Raw genomic sequence first — 23834 nt, forward strand, 5'->3', positions numbered from 1 at the left:
GTACAAATCCTTGGAAACCTCCAATCTTCTTTCCGACGGAGCATTTATGTCACCTTTACTTTATACTGTTAGCCCTGGGGTGTGATAAGCTCAAAAAGGAATTAACTTTCGTGTCGTGCTTCAGTGGCAGACCCGAACTCTGGAGCTTTTTAACCACCAAGTCTAGTCGCTCGCGACGTTCTCTTCCGATTAATTTTGAGACCCCGATTAATACTTACAGTTCGGTCCAGCTCTAAAATTTCACTTAAGGCCATTCAACTGTCGAGAACCCTGCCTTTTTATGCTTTTGAAGCGGTCGCTCGAAATGAGCAAGGTTTCGTAGTGGCGTGCCCCGAATATATATCCAAGGGGGACCCGATCGATTGTGGGCCCACCGTCGCCATCACCTTGGGATCCACGATGGGATAACGGGTCAAAGAGACAAATGGAACAATATAGAAATAGTGCAATAGCTCTCAGAAAAATCTCCAGTTATTGAATAGTGAGATCAAGTGTTGCTCTGAGATGATTATATAGACTAATATTTTCATAAGACTATCTCACTTGTTATCTATCGTTTGTTCTTCCATCCGCTTGCGAAATACCCCGGCCCTCGTCTAGCAGCCATAACACATTGGTATGCAGCCTACTATGCATGGCAGGGAGACCTTCATATCGTCAGTCGGCAGTGGCACGACCGCTATGGTACGAAATTCTTTAATCAGATCTCTGCTGATAACTTAGGAGGCTAATCCTGTACAAAAGGAGACATAGTCCGGTTTGGTCCAAACGCCCTAACGTTCAACAGTCACACCGGAATGGAAACTATCTATGCTGTCCGGGCGAATGTGGTCAAATCCCAAGGCTACAGCTCATTGAGCGCCAGTCGGCACACTCCAAACACCCTAACTGCTACCGATAAAAAAACCCACGGATTTAAGCGCCACATTCTTGCGCAAGTGGTCTCCACGGAAGGAATCAAATCCATCGAAGATCGCCTTCTGACGAATGTCCGCGATTTTGTCAACTTACTTGGTAAGAACGGAGACGAGTTTGGGAATGTGAGGCCCGGGCTCGATTCCAAGGACAATGACTGGTCGCAAACGAAGCACCTGGCTCCGATGTGTGACTGGGTAACCTTTGATGTGATCGGCGATCTCTGTTATGGGAGAGACTTTGATATGCTGCACTTGCCTGATATGCGATGGTTCCCATCGGTGGTCCTGAAGATTACACGGCGCAGTATGGCGGTATGCAGTCTGTGCTATGTCCTTGCTCGAGTTGTCACTGACAGTCAGTTAGACACTTGTCAAACCAAAATTCTGTAATCTGAAGATTGACCAGTTCTTCATGTCATCCAAGTTCACGATGTCGTTCACGACATCGTGAATGCAGGTACTCGGATTCGAGAGCGCTCAGAGGCGCCAACGCCTCGGAAATGACATCGAACAAAAGGACTTATTCTATCATATGATGAATACAGCGGATCCCAAGACGGGTATTCACTTTACTCCTAAGGACCTCTGGGTGGAATCCATGCTCTTGATGACTGCCGGCGCAGATACCACTGCTACCGCAATGGCCGGCACTTTCTTCCACCTCGCGCACAAGCCCAATTTACTTGCACGCCTAGTGCGCGAGCTTCGTATCACGTTCACCGATGAAGAAGACATTTGCATGGGACCGGAGCTCGACTCATGCGAAAACTGTTACAAGCTTGCATCAACGAGACCATGCGTCTCGCACCATCTGTCTCTACCACAATCCCCCGTACTGTGCTTGAAGGCGGAATCGTGATCGACCAGGAGTTTATCCCGACAGGAACAATGGTCGGAACAACTACTTACGCTATCCATCGGAACCCGAATTACTTTATATCACCTGATGAGTATTACCCGGACCGATAGATCGTCAACCCGGAGACTGGAGTGGATAAAGATAGCATTAAGACTACGAGAAAGGCGTTTATTCCGTTCAGTACCGGTGCCAGGTCTTGTGGCGGATGGAAGCTCGCCTGGGCCGAGCTGAATGTCACTATCGCCCGAGTACTGTTCCGATATGATGTGCGCTTGGCGCCAGATGCTCGGTGCTGTGGTGGCAAGCGAAACGATTGCGACTTCAGAATAAGAGGGTGGGTGGCATCAGCGGTGGAGGGCCCCTGGGTGCAGTTCCGATCTCGCCTTTAGAGAATTTTGATCTGCAGAGACATGAAAAACTTTAGGAAAATTATGGTTATATCGAGACATGAAGTTGTCCGGGCATTCCACGGGAATGACCGTGCCTGGTTTGAATGAAAGTGATGTCGGAGCTGAAGAAAATGATAATCTTGACTTTGTGCCCATGGATTGGCTAGCGGGTGATTTAAATGCGTGGCTGGATGAAGACTCGGATCTGATGAGGTGAATTAATAGCTTTGGGTATGTACCAGTTGCATAGAACCATCAGCATCATCTTGTTGCGAGTAAGCACGGCATTGAGGAGCACTTAGCAGACAAGTCAATCATCAATGGCTGCATTAACTAGTCGCTAGTTATATGTCAAACCAGAGTGACTTCTTGGTATGATAAGCCAGATATAGCCCATAGTATACCATCAGCCCTATACATACATGCCATTAAATTACCTGTAAACGTCAAGGAATATCACGTCCAAAATCTATTCGCCATTTCAATGTTTAACCGCCACCATTAATCAGATGGAGTGGCTGCCCCTGATGTCCGATCCTGATCACCAGAAGTAGATTTTCGATCTTCTGCCACTTCCAACCCATTTGCCCCCTCATCACTAGAATCCGGTGAATGGTAAGCCCGACTCGCCTTTTTCAATTCGCGATCCAGAGCATCGGTCAACGCGCCAAGTAACCACTGAACTTCACTCTTTTTTCCGAGTAAAGGATTATTGCGACCAATCCAACTCCAATCACGTAGTCCACGCTGCGATTCGTCATCACTCTCAGTGTCATCCTTAATGTAAGGCGCCGAGGGCTTGTGTTTGCCCGAGATCAAGTCGAGATAGTATTCCCACTCCAGGTAATCGAACTGCTTGGCCGTGTTGCTCATGGCATAATCTGTCATTTTGCGAACTTCGCGGAAGAGGAGGTAGTGGTAATGATGAAGATTTTCGGCGACAACATCACCGCGGTCGCGGGCGCGTTCTTCTTTTTTGTGTTCTTCAGATTCTGGGCCTTTTCGATCTGTGCCGTTGGCTTGGTCGATGCGACGACCTGTTCCTTTTGTAATGTCTTGGCCGTCGTCACTTTCACCGATCGTTTCTTGGAGCCACTTGTCTGTCCAGGAGGTGTGGAAAATTGCCTTGACGCGGTCATGGAATGATTCGTCGCCGGGCAAAATGGTAATTTCTCCGAGAAAGATGGTCACATCCCGAATGGAGCGGATGATGGTGTCGCCAATATTGGAGATTAGGATTGTGATTGATGGCACGGCGAGGAGAGACCAAAAGACGAAGAATGCTTTGCCCAGACTACTTACTGGGTAGATATCGCCGTATCCGATAGTCAAGAGCGTTGTGTAGGAGAAATAGAGAGCTTCAAAGTACGACCAAGAGAAATATGACTCCGAGCGCCAGAAAACCACTGCACCAATGAACCATAGCGTCATCCAAGTGGTCAATGAGATTCCCAATGAAATCCATTTGTGCTGCACTTCGGCGACTTGTCGAACGCGTCGCATGGTGATGAACTCTCGCTTATGTTTTTCACGCTCGTTTTGCGCAATGACTGGATCATTTGGGTCCAGAGATGGGAGCAACCCAGAGAGGCGGTTTTTGTCCGAGGAAGCTTCTTTGACAAGAAAGCGTCGAGTTCGATCGGCCAAAATAGCTGAGATCTTTTGACGACCATGCTCTAGCGTCAAGGTTCGAATCGACGAGATAATGAGACCGAGAATCACGATGCCCCCAACAGCATATGGAAACAGCAAACCACGTCCTAGGTGCGTTGCAGGAGCGAAATTGCCAATGCCAATGGTGAGCAAAGTGAAGTCGGCCCAGTAGACAGCATCCAAAAATCTCCATCCCTCTATCTTTGCGTAAACCGCGGAGCCTCCAAGCAAATAAATGAAGAACACGATAGTCTGGAGCATCAAAGTCCGCTGACTCGTCGTCAATTTGAACTCTCGACTATAGTGGCCCTTGGAGGCACCCCAAGCAGTTACTGCCATCATGGACGCAATGATGAAGTACAAACCAGCTGCAAAAGTTGCATAGAAATAGCTTTGTGTGTAAATGCGCCCGTCGTTTTCGGTGTTGTACATGAGAACGCCAAAGGGAATAAGAATACCGATCAGCAGTCCTGATGATACATACCAACCAGCGATGATGATTGGTTGCGCAACTGCGAAACGGATTCTCCGCGCCATATTAAGCGACAGAGCCAGATTGGCGACAAGCGCGAAAAATAGCGAGACCGCGTTGATTGCGACGGCCCTGAAAGGTCGTTAGAAAGGCACATATTAGAAGCCAAGTCTCGGGCCGCACCATTTTGGATCTGTAACGTTCTGTCCCGAAGGCGTCATCCGCCAGGTTTGCGCTAAAGAACAGATGTTGAAGGCGCTCGCCATGGGCCCAAATGTGCCCTGAGACAGGAGTCAGCTTGTCACATTGTCTACACAAACAGACAGTTCATACCGCCGCCAATGGATACGCCGTGCTTGCCAGCCACCATCGCGCTGCATGAGGATGCGAAGCATCGACTTCTTTACTCCACTGATTCTGTGTGTGTCCCGGACCCGGACCGTTATCCAAAACGCCCGCCTCATCAGCGATCGCATCGTCTCAGACCAGGGTCGTTCATATTGGCTGCAACTTGCGACTGGAGAACATCGGAATGGGGTTGAGGTTGCTTGGCAGGGGACAAGCGGATTAATAAACGGCATGGTGGAGTGAAAGCTCCCAAGGTGGAGACCCCATGTGTTGAAAGCAGAATTAGTGGCGTATGCCAAATCAAGCTTCCTGGCAGACATGGCCGTCATGATCGGCCTCTCCGCGCCCAAACCACCGCGTCATCTCACGTGACCTGTATAGACCCATGGCTCGAGATACTATTTTCAGACTTAAGAGATGAAGATCTTCATGGAAAAAGAAAATGTGTATTCTCGGGTATGAGGTAGATGTATTTCTCAGACCCTAAAAGCCACAACAGAAAAGGAAATGATGCGAGAAAACTGGATATGAAAAAGAGCAATTAGACCATTGATCGTTTTGATCGGTCCCTGTACATCACGTCGATCCACTGCTATACATTTGCATGCTGAAAAGGAACTGCAGAGGAGAGCCAGCTTCTGCCGTTTAATCGCCCGGGTCGTGACGGGTGGGAAGAATCAGACGCAAAGCGCAATGCTGCCAGAAAAGAAAAGGAGACCCCTGCCCGGTAATCAGAGCGCAAACTCCGCCTCACATTGCCATAATGTCGAGGACATAAATCGGAAGTCTTATGAAAGGGTATCCAGGGAATCGGAATGGGTATCGCAAGTATGTGAGAGTCGATGAGATCATATTAGAAGAAGACATAATCGCTTAGAAAGGTAATTTATCAAACTGCGGCGGGGTGAGCTTATTTGTCCAGGGTGTTTCGATTTGTTGATGACGACTTACAGTGGGCCGCTCCAGGAGTCAGGGCCGAGGAACGGAGCTGTTGCTTGGTGGTGAGGGGCGACGAGCAAATCGAGGATCCACGTCTTCGTAGTACGCAGTGGGCTGCGCGTTGACAGTATGCCCAGGTGAGGGTGCATGGTGATTGTCATTCGTTCCCCCAGCTCGAGCAGGGACGTAAGAACTACAACTGACTTTAGCGACAAACTCATGTAGACAAGTGAATCAAGAAAACTTACTCAGTCCGACTGTATAGGCTCGTGGGGCTCTCGAGAGGGGCTAATTGACCGTCAACAGACACAGCATGGGGATGGGAAGTGACCGTTGCCGGTGAATCGTGTCCCTCATAATGCCGCGGCTGGGGTTGCATCTCAATGGCCTGTCCCACTGTTTCAGGCGAGACCGCCATTCCAATAGGGCCCGGGGAGGGCTCACGCATTGGACCGACAGGTGCAGCCACGAAAGGATCCATAGGTGCCGCTCCGTGGGCATCAGCCGTGGGCGGGCTGTATGCAGCGTAGCCCCGATTCGGGACAGGTGCATAACCCATGCCGCTGCGAGGTGCTCCGCGACCGGGTATCATGCCTCCTCGGATCCTAGGAGGGGGGGCCCATGTAGCCACCTCTGCCAGGTGGCCCCCGGGGTGGACCCGTGTAGGGACCTCCTCGGCCATACCCGCCCCGAGGAGGGTAACCTCCTCGACTGCGCGGGCCGAAGCCAGGCGCAGGTCCACCTCGGCGAGAACCCATGCTACCATCCTGATATTGTTGGCGCAACCGAGGATCGGAGGGATTACGTATCACGCCGGGACCATGATGATCAGAGAGACTGCGCATCAGTCTGGGATCACGAGGATCGGAAGGATTGCGAGTCACTCCAGGACCGTAAGGACCGGGGAGCGGTACGCCAGCGTCGTCATGTGTGCGGTATGGGGTTCCGCGTCGGCTGGGGTATTGGGCATCCGGCGGCGGAGGAACATCATGCATGGCAGTCGCATCTGCGGTATTGAGGGGGGTCCGGTCATCGTCGCTGTCGTGAGTGCCGGTATGGAAACTTGCGAGAGTCGGCCCCGACGATTCGAAGGCGGGAGAGCCAGTCACCATGGCTTCCTTGGTCTCGGTGGGTTCCGTCATGACGCCGCCAGCCGTAGTTGCCGTTGCGGCGTTCTGGCGATTATAGTAATTCTCGCCACTCATTTCTGCGTTTTCCGCGATGCGGCGCTTCCGAGCTTTGCGGCTCACTAGGGTCCGGCGCATGGCGCATGTCACAACCCCGCAGGAGACGAGGAGGATGGTCGCAGCCAGCACGATCCAGCCACCCCATTGTAAATGCGGCACGAAAAGCAGTATATCAACCAGGAAGGCGAGAAGGGTCACCAGGAGAGTAGGTAGGAGCAGAATGAGAAGAGCTAGAAGGTAGCGCGGAGAATGGGATGGGCCGTGGAAATGGGCCGCGCCGGCCAGGCAGAGGCAAATGAGGGTAAGGAAGGCGGCGACGGGGTGAATGATTAGGATCGAAGAAAGCGACTTCCGTGTGCCCGAAGGCAGATTGAACTCATCGCCGGAGCTGGTGATATCCTCTGCAGGGAAGACTTAGCCACAGTCACGCCAGGCAGAAACGAAAGAGAGGGGTCAACTCAACTGGTACTGTATCCGACATGAATGTTGGTACATACGTCGCCTTGGCAATAGCCAAAGACACCGTAGTCGACATTGCTATATGTCGCAAGAGGTATTCCCTTAATGATAGGTGTCGACAAACAGGAGATCAACAGTAGCGCAAAAGCGACCAGTAGGAGGATCGTGAGCGGTGTTGCGGGCTTAAGTAACATTGCGACGGGGAGGGCGAGAGCGCGCAAGCTCTCAAGGAACTTCTCTCAAGCCAGGGAGAAAACGAGCAAGTTCCAGAGTTGCAGAAAACGGCGCGGAATAAGGTAAGAATTCAATTTAAGCCAGCATTGGCAGGGTCATTGCAGGTCTCCTAAGGCCGTTGCGAAGGGGCTGGCCTATTAGACTGGCAGTCAGTTCGTTTCAAATCGAGCGGAGCAGTACCCACCGCAGACTAACACCCAGAGCGGTGTGTGGATACTACGGGACTATTCTAATTGAGCACACCGCTTCACGACCTAACCTTATTCTAATTATGGCCGTGAGTTACTGCTACTGACATCCCATCTTTTATATCGAACAAAGTTTGTGCTTGAATGAGTCTTTGTTGTTTATTCAGAATAATCACTTTCGTTATAGGGGGGGTTCCGCAAATGAAGTAGCAATCGGCATAATCCCATGTCCCGCAGACTGCAGTATGCCGTGGGTGATCACGAACATTCTATGCCCCTACAATTCTACATTGTCCTAGCACTTTGAAAATGTGTATTAAACAAAATTAGTAAGGCTTAAAGCTCTAGGAGAGATACGAAGAAATAGTAGGTTCTATCCTTCTTCAAGTGCTACGACGGGCCGTGGACTATGCGACCAATGAAGGCTTCATCAGGTAAGAAGAAAGATTGGAAATAATAAGATAGATTGCAAACATGATTATACATCCTCAATGGGCACGATGCACAGTCCTCAAACAAAGGACTAGAAAGCAGAATGATAGTCAAATGTTGGAAGAGAGTGAAAGGTCTCATGTTTTTACTTAATGTCTCGCGCGTATCTATAGACGGAAAGTGCTTAGAGTCACAGGCCCTTAAACAAAAGAATAGAATGGTAGGAGATCCGACTGTTGCTATCTTCTACCGAAATACAATTATTAGTAGCTGAACACCCAACATTGTAGTAGAATATGTTAGATCGCAAGTCTGTTATCTAGGTCGTAGGTCACCAACCAATCGCCGTTGAGCTCATGCTCAGGCAGTCTAAGCTCTGGGTCATGTTTATTCATTCCCTTTGCAAATAGCATCCTAGCATAGTCGGGGTCAAACACGAATGTTGTTTCGCCAATTATAGAGTTTCTCAATTCCGCCGTAGCCAAAACTTCATCTATGGCGACGTACTCATCCGGGTTCGGCACAGTTGCCTTCTCGATTTGTTCCCTGATATGCTTTGCAGTCTCAGTATCGAATCGGGTGTCGATAAAATATAGCTTGTCCGGGCCGGCTGCTGCCACGTATGGAGTATCCGGGGCCACAACTTGGCGGCCAAAAGGTGTCTCGATAACGTTCGGTACGTAGTCACCCCAATATTCTTCTTGGAAGGTCGGGGAGCCTTCACATGGTCGAAACGGGCTCAGAAGCATAGTGATCGATAGTAAAAGGATAAGTTGACTATGTAGGCTCATGTCGTGCAGGCTGACTTAGAGTTTTTGGGGTTCAGGTTTAGGACAGTGAAAGGGGCAGAGCACCGATCGCAGATTTGATGAACTTTTCACCAGAACAGCCTAGAAGGACGTGTATATTCAAGGTCCCAAATCATGCCGTTGGGCGCTCATCAGGGCGTGAAATGATGGCGTCTTTTGCAGACGCTCGACGATGGAAGGATTTTCTTTCAAAAGAAGTAGGCTAGGTGCCTATCCTAGTAAAATGGAAGAACAAGTGACCTTCATGCCTCGTTGTTTCCAATGAGCGCGTCGAAACGCATCGATGCGACCCTACAGCTGATAAGTTAGCGCCCGGTAATCACAACGGAGCTCCGTTTGGCCACCCTGGCTAGGTTCATTGTTGCTATCTGTGATTGACTTATCATGAGCCAGACATTGATGGCCTCGGACATATGCACATACTTGCGCATATCGGGAGATGGTTATCATGAGATACTCGGATTCACTACTCTATGCCCACGTTGCCACGCTATGGAAGAACCTATTCTGCCATACAGTAGGCGTCGAGCTGGGACAGGGCGTTTCTGAAATACGCACCGCCCCTCATAGACCCGCAACCGTGTCCAACCAGCAGGACAGATCCAGATTGAAGTCAAGGCCAGAGCACAGCCTGGGGCGTAGTTGACTTGCGCCAGCCCTGTTATTCGTCACTTCGTCCGTGGAGCGCCAAGCCAGTGCGGAGCAAGCAAACGCACGACCGAGTGTGAGATCCCCCATAATCATCTTTGGATCAACCTCTATTCAATCAAGACACATTTGATTTAATCCATGGTTAGCAGTTTACGACTCAGCATACAATGGAACGCGATAGAAAAGGACTTTTTCTGCCAGTACCAGACCCGTCGGTCCCGCGGATACAGCCATCGCCGCGACCCAGAGGACGCTAAAAGCTTAATTGGGTTTTCGTCAAAATTAGCAACCCTTGGTCTTGACTAGGTGTCAATGCGCCCCATTTGTTCCATGGAGAAACAAGATCTGGAGATTTCCGAAACCCATGCAGTTCCCAGGAGCTTGGTCCTAAATGTGACATCTCTGACAATGAGTTTGCATGCTGTCATCCTAACTCCTTCCAATTCTATGTCAATCAATCCACAACCCATCGATCAACTGGAGTAAAAACTGTCTGGGCCACAATTTGAGCCGATGGCGGTCCACTAATCTCATTTTAAATGAAACAGACCGCCGTCTAATGGAAGAAGCTAGCCTTTCTACGTATAGCTAGCTGCCTAACTCTAAACATTGATAGGATGTTGCGCGAGTTAGGGAAACGAGAGACGTAAGCGACTCGGCTATCCGAGCTCTGATTTTATCTCCGCGCACGTACGCTGGGTCGCATAGGCCTGCTGGTCGAGCCTAATTAAGCTTATGCCCGCAGACCCTCGACCGCTCTGGGATAGAGAGTGCGTCTCTTGTGAGATCTCATATGCCAGGGTCACTTGACCGTTTCCCATCTGCCCACTAAGACCGGGGATAGGCTAAGCCACTCCACATATAGGGGTTACACAGACAGCGGCCCTGTTGCAAACTCTCCCAATTTGGCATCATGAGAGTATCCATGACACTTTTGAATCACCAGCAATTCTTTGATTCATCGTCTCACATGACAATCGGTGTCCTTAAGCGGAAGCTGAACCATACCCCTGCGGGAAAAAGTAGAACAATGCCTGTACTACCGACAATTCCGATAGCAAAGGTGAACTATTTTCAAAGAGACAACGTTCATCGTCTTTTGCAGTTCATAGAGGATCCGGTTGCGAAGATTTCTAGACAACGGAACACCGATCAACAAGTCCTGGTCGAAGCGTCAATACCCACGTCCTACAAAAGGGCTCGCATTGTGTTAGAGCCCATCACTTAGAACATGCGCTGTATCTGGCGTTTATGGCCCAGGGCGAATCGAAAGAAGTCCCAAGATGAGGGAGACACACTGTTTCCCGAGAGAAGAACACTACTTCAGGCGTGGGAGATGGCTTTAAGAAGGGATCAATCCCCTTATGAATCGGGATCAATGGTACATGAGCGCTACGTGAGATTTGGAATTGGTGGCGCGGGGAATACGCGCAAGTCCTGCTTCCTTCCCCCAAGATTTCTTCGAGACTCTAATTCGATTAGTGATGTAGAATCGTATCGCATAACGGAAGATTCATTCCGACGACTGAGCGTTGAGGTCCGGGTGCTGCATATGGGCGTGAGTGGTAGGCTTGGAAGATGCGGGCTACGATAAAAGGATTACTCAAGGACGAGCTCGCAGCAATTCGAAGTTACAAGACAATGCAATGAGATACACCATAAAAAGTTCCAACCAAGTATGAACCAATTGCTCTCAAATCCCTGATTGGAATAACTTCGCGCTGAGATTTCCCTTTGATCCAAGTCTCGCCATTTCTATGCCGACCTCGGACTGAGCGATATCGAACACCCCTGCCGAATGTCCTATCAACATCCTTGAATGAAATTGGATGATTCCCCAGGCTACAAGACTCAATGAGAATCTGTTGAGGCATCAGCAGATCCTGTATGAGTAGCCATTCGAGACAAGTCAAAGACCTGTCCACAGGGGAAAAAATGACTCTGCTCGAGTCCCACAGCCTCACTAACCAGCCTGGACGTGGGCTTAGTGTTTCGATTCACAACCTCGAGTTTTCACTTTGCTCATGGGATAAACGCCCATCAAAATGCAGCTCAGCCTCGTGTTTTCACCTACCCCTTGGGCGGTTCGGCTGGTACTGGTACCCAGCCACGTTGGATGCCAGCAAGGGAGAGGAATTAATTTCCGGGGTTCCACCAGTCGATAATCCAGACGATTGGGTGCTCGGTCAACTATCAGATCACGCCCTGCTTTTGGCCACTATCTAGGATCGCAATTATTGTCTTGGGTGGGCAGTATCGGGCTTCCTTGTGTTCTGCAGTCTTTGTTGTAACTCGCTGGGTGACAGATTTTACCATGATTCAGCTGAGATATAACCTCGAGCGGACATTCATTTCTTCTATTGGAAACGTCTAGATGCGATCGAAATAAGAAAAAGGAATCCAACGTGATCTCTGCGAACTGAATTGTAAATCCCAGGTGCAGAGCCAAGCTTCGGCGCGATCCGTGGACGTGGGGGCCGTTGGGCCGTCTACAACTCCATTAAACAAGACGTCAGGCTTGGGGCCCCGCTTCTAATTCGAGAACAATTATTGTAATTTATCGAATAGGTTGTCTGAGTCGACAACCTCCCATTGTCTTAGCTTGCCCTATTGGCTTGGGTCGTTCTAGGGTTGCGGTGTGGTGGCTGGGGAGGCTGGGAAGGTGGCCGACAGCACAATGATATCCAGCCAAAAAGTCCACTGAGCTGCATTTTTGCCCTCCACAGAAATCTGTTGACACTTTAAGCTCCTAAGGAATGCTTCTCGACTAACTTGCTGTGGAAACGCCGACCGTCGACCACAATACCATGTCGAACCAGGACTCTCCTATGCGCAACTTCAGTCTACGAAACGTCAACTGTATGTGTCCACGAGCTGGCGCATACGGCATACACTAATTTCATTTCTTTTGGTCTAGCGAGCAAGCCTCAGCTTTATAAAACAAACTCAGAGCAGTCTATTGCTGTGTCGGACGACTACTATTCTTTCTCGGATCGAGCTATGTCGTCAAGTCCCGATAGTCGTGTAACCGCGATGCGTTTCGCAACACCAAATGAACGGTCTCCCCAGCCTTCGCCATCTTCTTCGCATCGGAGACAGCTAGCCAGGGGACCTTCAATGATTCAAGAATACCAACGGACACCTCAAGATCTTGGGTCTCCACGCCCAGGGACTTCGAGCACAGTTCGGTCTGGCGAAGACAGAGTCGCTCGCATCAGCCCCAAGTCAGATGAGACAATTCGACAAGTGCCTCCCAGTCGTGAATACTCTGGGAGAGAGCCGACTCCAGGACTGGATGATTCACCCTATGTTCGATTCGCAATTGATCAGCTCACTGCCGATGAGCATGCCCAAAGACCCCAGCGAATGGATTCCGTCTCCACGAACACAACGAATGACTACGCAGGTGAGCAACTTGTGTGGGATGAGAGCTTGGGCTATTTCACTCGGGCTCGAACCCCGATTCGACATATGGAAGTGCCTGAGCGACCCAAGTACAAGTCACCCTCCCCGCAAGCACTTCCTCAGAGACCCAATTCGATTGATCCAGAGTCGTTCGTCGCTGTTGAAGCGCCGGAGGAAAGCCTCAAATATCCTGCACTGAACTATCTCCCCACAATGTTACGACCCTGGGCTTTAGGTGGTGTCATCTTCTGCTGCTTGCTCATGATCGCTGGTATTGCGTTCTGCAATGTCTGGTCTCATCGCCATCAGGGTATTTGGGATTACACTGGCCAGGGTGATTCTCGGTACTTTGTGATGGAATTCCTTCCTCAGATTCTGGCGGCTCCCATCATCATACTCAATCTCATGGTCCAGTCTGCTGTCTATCGAACCGCGCCATTTGCAATCATGGCAGCCAACCGCCAAATTGGATATGTTTTGCAGGGCTTGCCCATCCTCCCTCGCAACTTTATTTTCCCTGATCTCTCACACTTTCGATATGGAGAGGCTCTTTTCGGCTTCTCCATGTTTACCATCTGGCTGTCAAACTTCTTCTCCATCCCGCTCTTAAGCTGCTTGTTTCAGGCAAAGTATTACGAGATGGATGGCAAAGGAGTATGGAGATGGGCATCTGTTCAATCGGTGGGCTGGACTCTGATAGCTTCATATGGTCTCTTGATCATTGGATTGATTGGGCTTCTCCTTCGATTCGTCCTCCAGTGGACTGGCTTGATGTGGGATCCGGTTTCCTTGGCAGATCTGATCTCCATTATCCAGCGGTCCAATATCCTCCATGATTATGAGCACTCGGAAACCGTTCCCAAAGTGAAAGAGTCACTGGACCCTCGCATTCTCCGTCTCGGCTATTGGAAGCTTTCAATGAAGCCTGAGGTATTCTACGGCATTGGAGAAATGGATGCTCCCATCCGTACACCCTCTCTCCATCAAACCAAAAAGAGCAGAGACAAGCAGCCCCATGGTCTCGCCAAGGTCACCTTTGACCTCGAGCATGCTGGCGCTTTTGCGAACGACCCATTCGACCACCACCTCTACTCTCCATTTACCCGGTATCGCTGGACACCATGGTTCCTCCGCAAGGCTGCTGTCATCACCTGGATCATCATCGTTTTCGCTCTCTTTATCGCTTTCGTGACCGTCAGCTTCGTGAACGATGCGGTCCAAGGAGGCTTCCCTCCCAAACTCCCAACGCTGCCCTCGACTGGTGCCTTCTCCTCATCCAACTTCCTTTACAGCTTCATCCCCGCAATCATGGGCAATATCCTCTTCCTCACCTGGCAACCAATCGACACCTACTTCCGCGCACTCCAGCCTTTCGTCGAACTCTCTTCTCCGAACGGCACCTCCGCCGAAAAAAAGCATACTTCTCGCCTACCCATCTGCTGCCCCGCTCCAAGTCACCCTCCAAGCCATCATCAACGGCCACTACAAAGTCGCTTGGATCTCCTTCATGAGCCTAGTCTCCATCGCCATTCCTATTCTCGCAGGTGGGGTCTTCGTCGCCCTCTGGTACCCCGCCAGCTCCGATATTCGCATCTCCGCCCTCATGCCCGCCTTCTACGCCTTAGTCGCCTTCTGTGGCCTCTACGCCGTGTCTTTCCTGTCAATCTGGCCAGGACGCCGCCGTTACCTCCCTCATGACATTAGCACTCTCGCGGATCTGATGAGCTACTTCTATCAATCTCCTCTTTTGGCGGATAAGCTTTTGCGCGAGCCACGCAGCAAAACCGATCTCGTTACGCGCCTGATTGTGGCCCCGCCTGCCGAGCGTCTACTGCCCATGTACGGCTTCGGAATCTACGTCGGCCGTGATGGCAAAGAACATCTCGGTATCGACCGCTTCCATCGGCCTGGACGGACTGATATGTTGATTACGACGGGAACGATGAAATGATCTCGTCCCTGCTTATGAATTGCATCGTTTTATGAGCGATTGATTTTTTATTACCCTTGGCTCTTACTTGTTAGTCCACTGCATTTGATGTCAAATACTGGCATCATCGCCGGCGTAAGTCGATGTTTGTCCTTTGCGAATTGTTTCGGTGTTGTCATACCCCATTCTTGGTGTTACTGTCTGTGATTATGATTGTGTTTTTCAGTCCTAATTTCTTAGCGATAAATTTGGGGATATAGATTAATGAAGAATTAGAACATGGAGTCGATCTCATTGATATGCTATATAACGTGGAAAGGGTATTCTTTCTCCACATCTCCTCTCTCCTTCAAATATTCACTTGGGTTTGTCGGATCTTTCTCTGATTCTTCTACACCTTTCACTTGTTCCCATTTCGAGGTACTCCTTGGATTGACTTTGAACACGTCTAAGGATACAAGTCACAGCAGCTTACACACTGAGAACCATCTCTACTAGATTCCCGGTCGCTGTAAGGAAGAGGCGTAAACCACGACCTCGGGATGTTTGCCATACACCTGTCACAAAGATCTAATTGATGCAAGCGTCACAATTCCACGAGCATTTCTGGCCGCTGGAAATAGATCCCTAAAACGCGATTAACTTGCCCCTGAATCCACCTCTGCTGCTCCACAGGCAATGCCAGATCAGTGTTTTGCAGATTTCTCAAGGCAGCAAATAGAAACCAAGCGCCCATTAACGGCGCCGCCTGTTTATGCGTAATAGTCACAGGTCTAGTTTCCGCGAGTGGATAATCCACAAGACCAGGCTTCATGTGCACTGACTCCATTTGACTTCCCAGGAAGAAAGGAACAGATGCACAAATATCTTCGGCCAGCTTGTGAATTATCGCAATCACGGCCTGTATGCTTGGGCTGTCTGGATCATGTGATGGCAGGATGCGAAGACAGCTAAGTTTAATGGTCTGGACAAGGATCTGACAGTCTCGGTAATTATTCCATGTTGCTGCGATCCACATGTCGGAATAACAGTCGCATCGGTTGCGGTAGATGCCTGCATCGCGGACGGATTGGGGAATCAAGCTTGCGGCGACGGGGACCCAGTGTTGGGGAACCCGATGGGACCAGAAGATTAGACTGTTTTCAATGTCTGTAGCTTTATTGAGAATTGCGGTTGCATGGGCGGTAGGATCGGGTTGGGCCAGCGTCTCTTCCCAGGCGTGGCGGAGATTTACTAGTTGGGAGGCACTTAATTGGAATAGGAGCCGAGGCGAGGGGAAGGAGTCGGTGTTTGATGACGATAAAGGCCATAATTTGGGTGCTGGGACCATCGGACTTTCTAGGGCTCTGGTTGTCTTGATCTGTTTTGATCAATTGTGAGTTGAAGGCAAGCAAGAACGTGCTGAAGAAGATTACGTACGATTTGACTCTCCACGGCGTTGTAAATTGGAGAGGATGAGGAATAAAGTGGACTCCTCGCTTTGATACTATTGATCAAAGCAACAGCGCCGCGTAGATGTGCCTTGAGAGGAAGCTCCCAGTGTTTGATGGCAACGAATTCCTTGATATCGAGTTAATTTATACAGGACGGGAGCAAATGGCTGAGTAAAACAGCACTACCCACCTCATAAGTGCCCAACAACAGGATAGCCGTAAGTGTGCTATCCAATTCACTCTCTTCATTCCTTTGCAAGGCGTCTCGAATCTTCGGTAAAGCTTTTGTAAAGTATTGCTCCGAAGTACGGAGTAAGGGTTCTGAACCGGTCCACGCGGCGACGGAATAGAAAGCAACGGCCAATGTACTGATGAAAAGACATGAGTCGGGTTCAGTATTAGAGTATAGGGACGGCAATATCTCCATATAGCCATTCTGAACGTGGGGATCCTTTGGAAGGTAGAGATAGGAGTTAAAGAACAAAGGGACCACGATATCCTCCATGGGCTGATAGAGGTCGGCTGGGCCTAGATTTGAAGGCCATGCGCCAAGCAGTGGGGTTGTTTTCGCTCGCGCGAGCGATTTAGGGGATGTTGTCCTTGATACTACGGTCGTCCTGCTCGAGGCTGACTTGTCACTCGCCACTCGCGAGGGTCTGCTTCTCTTTGTGAATGAAGCTGTCTGATCTCGCAGCATAACATCAAAGGGATCCGGATATCCCGGACAAGACCGTTGTGTCCGGGTGCATGCCCGGCATTCAGGGCGTGTTTCATCGCACTTCAGAGGTAAGTTTGGTGGCCTGGCAGTGGCGGTTACTGTCCATACCTTGATGCGCCGCTGCCTGCAGTTGCGACATCCCGTGCTTGGCTTCCCACCGTAGACCATTATTTCGTGTGAGCTCCAATCGTTTCTTTGGTCAATTCGAAATTAGGCAGTCTTAGGTTCGTTCGAACTGATACGGAGTCTCGGGGTCATCACACTCCGTTCAGATATGGTCCATGTTGGCACGGAAAATGATCCACCAACGAGATTCAGACGGAACAAACAATGGCCGCAGTCTTCCACCTTGACATTGTATGGTCAGGATCGTATCCACGATGAAGCCAGTTGAGCCAAGTCTTGCTTCACGGTAAGCCGAGGTCACGTGCGCGAAGATCTGCTGTCTCCGCCTCCGCAGATTTGCCGAGATCATCCTGTCGGCATCCCAACCCCAGCCCAGCTCCTCCTTTCGAACCGAGAACTTCCCAAGCGTGCAACTTTCCCGCTCTTCTTACGCCCTGCTCTCTTATTTCCAAGACTCTCCGCATTAGCTCCTCGCATAACCTCGGGAATATATCCTCAAATCGCAAGAATGTCCATCTTTGGCTGGGGATCCAGCTCCAAATCCGATGCCCGCTCCTCGTTCCAAGAAAGCACACCGTCAAGTCAAGGCGCAGCCCCCTCTTCCACACCCACAGTAACTGAACCATCGACACAATTAGCCCAACAATCAAAACCCAAAGATAACACCGGCTTGAAACTCTTCCTCGGTGGCATCGCCTTTTCCGCGTTCTCTGTCTACATTACCCGCCGCGCAAACATTCGGAAGCAACTCGCATGTATCCCACCCTTCTACTCGAGCTCACTTTACCACCAACCGAATGTGAATGGCGCGATGGAAGCCTTTGAGGCGCTCAATCTCGCGACGATCAATGTGTTTTCCTTTGGCATGTTGACTCTTGGCGGAACCATGTATGCATTGGATATTAATGGAATTGAGGATGCGCGGAAGATAATGAGGAGCGGTCTCGAGGGTACGGCCCAGGGCAAGTCTGATGAGGACCTCGAGAACGACGTCCAAGAGTGGGTGGCTAGTGTTCTCGGAAACCGGTTCGAGAAGCAATTGGAGAAGGAGCGCGCTAAGAAGAGGGATGTTCCCGAAGACAAGGAAGTTTGAGGAATTGAAAGGGCCCTTGGGTCTACGGTTGATGTTTGGATATACTCTGCTCTTTTTTGATACCACTGTACATTACGCCTTCCTGATGTCCTGATGTAGGCATATTCCTGACGTTGCCGACCACAACATCAACAATATCATCAATATCCTGTGTACACCCCCCAATTGTCTACAGATCGCGTGAATCCATTGCATATTTCTATTGATGGCTTCTACTAGAATAATCACTGGTTAAAGATTGTATTGAAGGTTTCCATCCAGCATTGAGTAGATCCGGAGATATGCACAATAAATCATTCGCCCAGCCTGTCGTACCGTTGGCGAGCATTCTCTTTGGTCTTCTCCAAAAACTCGTCATATCGACCGCGAGTATTGCGAGCAGCCTCTTCAACCGCGTCGCCGATCTTGCCTCCCTGGGCGCCGAGTCCGACGCCCTGGGCATACACCTCGGTAGCAATGGGAGCGGTGACACCCGTACCTTGAGCACCTAAGCCGGAACCCTCTGACCAACCCATCTTACTAAGAAGCGAGGCGCCCTTAGAGGTTGTCTGAACTGGAGCGTCTTCTTCTTTTCTGGGTGCTGTTGCTTTCGCTGTTGCATTGGTTTTGGCTTTACCTGGCCCAAATGCCTTCCGACGTTCTCTAGCGCGATCACGGTATTCGGCTGTTGGTGGAATGATACCGTGCTTGATCAACTTGGCCGTTCCCCGGGCTACAAGCGCTTCATTCTGCAGGTTTGCTCGGTGGAGCTCGCTGAGGCGCTCGTGTCTGTGGACGTTGGCGGTACTCTTGAATTGTCGTAGGCACAAATAGCAAGCATTGCGCTGGACATCTGCGTAAGACTGCGTAGGCGGGGCGCCTGGATCTAGAGCCGAGTCGTCCTGGTCGTGCAGAGGGTTTCCATCGCTATCCTTGGGAATGCCATGAAGCTCTGCATGACGATTGCTCCAGAACTGGAGTTGAGCAGGCATGGCTGTCTTCTTTGCCGTACCACTGGCAGTTGCCTCTGCCTTTCTCTTTTTCGATTTCTCGCTATCTTTCGACCCCTTGGCTTGACCGTCTTGCTGATCCATCTGGGCTCCGTCACTCCCGAAGAGACCGCTAGCTCCGTCACATAACCTTCATCGTCCCAATACATGAGCTTCGCAGAGGGATTGTTTAGCGGACTGAAAGTGAACCGCTCAGTGTGAGAGTTGGGGCTCATGACTGGTACAAACACGCCTGCGTGTATGTAGCTGACCATGACCGGTTTGGAGGAGATGGTGAACTTGACAAAGGAGTTCAACCGCTGAATAGCAGCCTGGGCATCCATCACATTCGCGAACTCAGCGAATCCGTAGCGCCAGCTCTCATTAGTCTTCCGGTCGCGGACGAGTAAGACACGGCGAATGGAGCCCTCTCGGGCTCCCAAGTTTGAGTCACCGGTTGTTGATGCAACTTTTGCCCCCTTCTTCGAACTGTTTGAAGTTATCTCGTTATTGCTCGAACTTGGTCGATAAAGCTTCGCAGCACCCTTGGCCAACAGGTCCTCTGACACGGATGAATCAAGACCTCGGAAAAGCAGGAACTGAGACGGCTGGTTTTCAGGCGCCGCATCATTGTCACCATTGTTGATTACCTTGGGCATTGGAACGCCAGGGGGGGGCCAACAGGTGCCACTGAGATTTCTGGACGGGGAGCATTACAGCGGAAGCACTTAGGACGCGTTGCAAAATTGACGACTGCACACATGCGACAGGTCCAGTCGCCTTCGGCTTTGGCTCGAGCTCGGTCTTCCCGCTCACGGCTGTATGCAATGCGAACTTTGGTGGCTCGATCATCGTGGCCGGCCGTTGGGCCGTAGAAGTAGATGTAGGGATGGTTTCGTTCAAGAAAGTCCCGCGATTCTTCGAGAGATCCAAATCGGAGAAACCCTAGTCCTCGTGATAACTCTACAATTGGCAAGCCATCAGTCAATTGCTCATTCTGTGCGGTTCGCTACCACTCACTGGTTTGTCTATCCCGAATCACCCGAACATCTTCAAGTTCTTCAAGATGGTATGCATCTCGAAGTTCTGCTGAGACCTGTGGCACAGATAACAACAAGTAAGCCTCTTGATGCATGCAGACATGGCTTGCAATCTAGATCTCGTTTCCCAGATACGTTACCCAATGAATGGAAAAGACCTACGTCGTCTTCAGTCATGTCCTGTGGTATCCCATCCATCATGACTTCCCGGCTCTCTTGTCCAAAATGATTCCTGCCTCCGCGAGGACTGCGGCTTCGACTGCGATTATATCCCGGTGACTGATACCCTTCGCGATCACGGTCTCTGTACGATTGCCGACCTCGTCGCGGAGGTGAACGTGATGTCCGATTACGATAATCATCGCGGTCCCGGCTTCTGTACTGGGAATCGCGGTCTCTGGAGTAATCATGTCTGCGGTCTGCGGGTAGTTGTTGCGGTGAGCGCGAAGGGCCTTTACTTCCCAATAACATAGAGAGTCAGTGAGGATTCGAAGTGTTGATGGGTTGTCTTGTTTCAAGCCGAGGTTCTCAAGGCTCCAAAGTTATTGCCATGCGGGGAGGGAAACATACCACTAGGCGAGCGTGATCGAGACCGATCATCGTACATACGACCGTCCCGGTCGTCACGGGGACGATAATCCGGCCGAGGCTGGCTGGATTGATTCCTGCTATCGTCTGGATAATGATGCACCATAATTCAAAGACATCAGAAAATTCGAGGAATGACGAGTATCTGTCTGGGAGCAGGGAAGCTCAAGCTTGCGGCGATAGGCGATAGGCCATATAGGCAAGGCCCGACCGCCTACCGCTTCTGGATGACAGGTATAAATGGAATGATGTTAGAGCCGTGAGAGAACATATTTGTTTCAGATCTCTATCTTCACGTACACTTTAGCTTGGACAATCCGGAGATTTACTGAGGAGTTCATCAGGGATTAATCAATTCAGCTTTATAAGTCAAAACTTGAATCTCGAATTACGGATGTGTACAAGGCCATCCTCTCGCAAGATATTACATATTCTGAGATGAAATTCTGATACAATCGATTCCCTTGCCTGGCTTACTCATGGCTTCTCTAATGGGAATATTTCCGCATAATCGGGGCGTTGTGAAGGCATAGCTCGGCCATTACACCAGACCTGGGCTTCACACACCTAGGGAGTGGAGACGATCCACCAGTACCAGAATGCTTCGACGTATGAGCACAGCCAACCGGTTTAGACTGCATTCAATATGACGGGCTTCCCTGGGTTACAGTAGAATAAGTCCATAAATTTCAAAGGATCGGCAAAGACGATGCACTGATTCGAGATATTATTCTCCGCAGTGCCCCGCGGTGGGATGTGCGTGGGTATGATATGACCGATGCACACCTGTCCTTGCGAACACGCTCCTACTTATACAGCCTGCCTCCCTCAGCTGCGTTCTCAATCATTCATCTCCTCTTCTTAACACCCTACTAGAATCACCGTCAATTCAACGATCATGGGATCAACCAAGCCTATCAATCGTGCTTGGTGGAAGGAGAGCTCAGTCTATCAGATCTGGCCTGCTTCTTACAAAGACTCCAACAATGATGGCATTGGGGACATTCCGGGCATTATCACAGAGCTCGACTATATTAAGAACATTGGAGTCGACATTGTCTGGTTATGTCCATCGTATAAGTCGCCCCAGGTCGACATGGGCTACGATATTGCCGATTACTACAGCATCGCGGATGAGTACGGCACGGTCGCAGATGTCGAGAACTTGATTCGAGGATGCCATCAACGAGGCATGAAACTTCTGATGGACCTTGTTGTCAACCACACTAGTGACCAGCACAAATGGTTCAAGCAGTCCCGCAGCTCCAAGGATAACGAGTTCCGCGACTGGTACTTCTGGAAACCCCCGCGCTTTGACGAACAGGGTAATCGTCGCCCTCCAAATAACTGGGTCTCTCATTTCCAGGGTATGGTAATCTCATTCAAGTTATATCTTGGATGGATCACTCAGTACTGACATTTGCAATAGGAAGTGCTTGGCAGTTTGATGAGCATACAGGCGAGTACTTTCTTCATCTTTATGCCACCGAGCAGCCCGATCTCAACTGGGAACATCCACCTGTGGTTAAAGCCGTCCACGACATTATGCGGTTCTGGCTCGACAAGGGCTGTGATGGCTTCCGCATGGACGTGATCAACTTCATCAGCAAGGACCAGGCCTTCCCAGACGCGCCCATTCAGAACCCCCACAGCGAGTGGCAGTGGGGGGGACAAGTACTACGCTAATGGGCCACGCCTTCACGAGTACCTTCAGGGCATGGGTCAAATTCTGAAGGAATATGATGCGTTCAGCGTCGGAGAGATGCCTTTCGTCAAAGACGAGAAGGAGGTTCTCCGGGCCGTGCAATTCGACCGCAACGAGATCAATATGATTTTCAACTTCGAGCACGTCGATATTGATCATGGCAAATATGACAAATTTGAGCCCGGCAGTTGGAAGCTCACAGACCTGAAAGGATTCTTCGAGCGTTGGCAGACATTCATGTATGCCAATGATGGCTGGAACGCTCTCTACTGGGAAAACCACGATCAACCTCGTTGTGTCGATCGCTTCACCAATGCAGACGAAAAGCATCGTCTTGTAGCATCGAAAATGTTAGCTATTGCTTTGGCACTGCAGTCTGGGACTCCCTTTGTGTATCAGGGGCAGGAGCTGGGTATGAGCAATGTCCCTCCTACCTGGGGTATTGACGAATACAAGGACATCGACTGCCTCAATCACTGGAATGGGTAAGTTACTACCCGAGTTTGATACCTACCAGGTTTATTCCTAACATTGCATGGTAGAGTCGTCAAAGCAAAGAATTACGACGCCAATGCCCAAGCTATTGCTCTCCAGGAGTACCAGAAAAAGTCCCGAGACAACGGCCGCACCCCAGTGCAATGGTCAGATGCCCCAAACGCAGGTTTCACCGGCCCTAATGTCAAGCCTTGGATGTCTGTGAACCCAAATTACGTACGCATCAATGCTGCTGCTGAAGTCAAGGATCCCAATTCGACTTACCACTTCTGGGCGGCCGTTCTCAGACTGCGCAAAAAGTACCTGGACATTTTCGTCTATGGTGATTGGACTAATGTTGATCGCTCCAGCGAGAATGTATTTGCGTACACTCGCCAGTATGAGAGCCAGAAGGCTCTCGTGCTGTGCAACTGGACCGAGAAGAGTTTGGACTGGGATGCATCGAGCAACGGCATCGTCAATGTCAAGGAGGTGCTTCTGAACACCTACGAAAGTGCATCCGAGGCCACACAACGCTTCTCTGGCAGAAAGTGGTCGCTCCGACCTTATGAGGCCGTTGTTCTACTAGTGTAGTACTGATTGAGATTTAGACTATTTTAAGATTTAGACGGCCAACCCAAGGAGTAAATATCACAATTACCACGCAAGGTTAATTCTCATACTTTCAATTTGAACAGACGACGGACATTCCTCCTTGAATTCAAATTAATGCCGGACAACGACCTGCCATCGCAAGTACCGGTACTCCCCGCCAACTATCGGAGACGACTTACCCACCGGTTCCCCGCAGCCGATA

At 50.3% G+C, this 23834-nt stretch overlaps 10 protein-coding genes across 10 annotated transcripts; 5 read left to right on the forward strand and 5 right to left on the reverse strand.

The window, feature by feature from the left end:
- Positions 1–797: 797 nt before the first annotated feature.
- On the forward strand, positions 798–1776 carry N7477_006909 (uncharacterized protein; the record flags this gene model as incomplete). Its single annotated transcript, XM_056968572.1, has 2 exons — positions 798–1229; positions 1375–1776. 2 exons carry the CDS (start codon positions 798–800, stop codon positions 1774–1776), a joined length of 834 nt encoding a protein of 277 aa, XP_056821368.1.
- A 474-nt stretch (positions 1777–2250) lies between these two features.
- Positions 2251–2502, forward strand: N7477_006910 (uncharacterized protein; the record flags this gene model as incomplete). The annotated part of the gene is made up of 2 exons (XM_056968573.1): positions 2251–2378; positions 2442–2502. 2 exons carry the CDS (start codon positions 2251–2253, stop codon positions 2500–2502), a joined length of 189 nt encoding a protein of 62 aa, XP_056821369.1.
- A 164-nt stretch (positions 2503–2666) lies between these two features.
- On the reverse strand, positions 2667–4685 carry N7477_006911 (potassium channel family protein; the record flags this gene model as incomplete). Its single annotated transcript, XM_056968574.1, has 3 exons — positions 2667–4422; positions 4474–4571; positions 4611–4685. The coding sequence occupies 3 exons, from the start codon at positions 4683–4685 to the stop codon at positions 2667–2669; spliced, it is 1929 nt and encodes a 642-aa protein (XP_056821370.1).
- Positions 4686–5607: 922 nt separating this feature from the next.
- Positions 5608–7417, reverse strand: N7477_006912 (putative pH signal transduction protein PalI; the record flags this gene model as incomplete). Its single annotated transcript, XM_056968575.1, has 4 exons — positions 5608–5770; positions 5826–6288; positions 6341–7165; positions 7234–7417. 4 exons carry the CDS (start codon positions 7415–7417, stop codon positions 5608–5610), a joined length of 1635 nt encoding a protein of 544 aa, XP_056821371.1.
- A 959-nt stretch (positions 7418–8376) lies between these two features.
- On the reverse strand, positions 8377–8826 carry N7477_006913 (uncharacterized protein; the record flags this gene model as incomplete). The annotated part of the gene is made up of 1 exon (XM_056968576.1): positions 8377–8826. One exon carries the CDS (start codon positions 8824–8826, stop codon positions 8377–8379), a length of 450 nt encoding a protein of 149 aa, XP_056821372.1.
- Positions 8827–12344: 3518 nt separating this feature from the next.
- N7477_006914 (DUF3433 domain-containing protein) lies at positions 12345–14893 on the forward strand (the record flags this gene model as incomplete). Its single annotated transcript, XM_056968577.1, has 3 exons — positions 12345–12396; positions 12455–14338; positions 14397–14893. The coding sequence occupies 3 exons, from the start codon at positions 12345–12347 to the stop codon at positions 14891–14893; spliced, it is 2433 nt and encodes an 810-aa protein (XP_056821373.1).
- Positions 14894–15458: 565 nt separating this feature from the next.
- Positions 15459–16810, reverse strand: N7477_006915 (uncharacterized protein; the record flags this gene model as incomplete). The annotated part of the gene is made up of 3 exons (XM_056968578.1): positions 15459–16232; positions 16292–16432; positions 16496–16810. The coding sequence occupies 3 exons, from the start codon at positions 16808–16810 to the stop codon at positions 15459–15461; spliced, it is 1230 nt and encodes a 409-aa protein (XP_056821374.1).
- Positions 16811–17657: 847 nt separating this feature from the next.
- On the forward strand, positions 17658–18242 carry N7477_006916 (uncharacterized protein; the record flags this gene model as incomplete). The annotated part of the gene is made up of 1 exon (XM_056968579.1): positions 17658–18242. The coding sequence occupies one exon, from the start codon at positions 17658–17660 to the stop codon at positions 18240–18242; it is 585 nt and encodes a 194-aa protein (XP_056821375.1).
- A 293-nt stretch (positions 18243–18535) lies between these two features.
- N7477_006917 (putative G-patch domain protein) lies at positions 18536–20448 on the reverse strand (the record flags this gene model as incomplete). Its single annotated transcript, XM_056968580.1, is given in 5 exon segments — positions 18536–19288; positions 19300–19860; positions 19893–20173; positions 20231–20363; positions 20386–20448. 5 exon segments carry the CDS (start codon positions 20446–20448, stop codon positions 18536–18538), a joined length of 1791 nt encoding a protein of 596 aa, XP_056821376.1.
- A 1288-nt stretch (positions 20449–21736) lies between these two features.
- Positions 21737–23611, forward strand: N7477_006918 (glycoside hydrolase family 13 protein; the record flags this gene model as incomplete). Its single annotated transcript, XM_056968581.1, has 4 exons — positions 21737–22205; positions 22268–22512; positions 22544–23028; positions 23086–23611. 4 exons carry the CDS (start codon positions 21737–21739, stop codon positions 23609–23611), a joined length of 1725 nt encoding a protein of 574 aa, XP_056821377.1.
- Positions 23612–23834: the final 223 nt, after the last annotated feature.

The sequence above is a fragment of the Penicillium maclennaniae genome, assembly GCF_028827695.1.
Source record: "Penicillium maclennaniae strain IBT 15551 chromosome Unknown utg000006l:1.0-2513246.0:1.0-2515036.0, whole genome shotgun sequence".
NCBI classification, from domain to species: Eukaryota; Fungi; Ascomycota; class Eurotiomycetes; order Eurotiales; family Aspergillaceae; genus Penicillium; species Penicillium maclennaniae.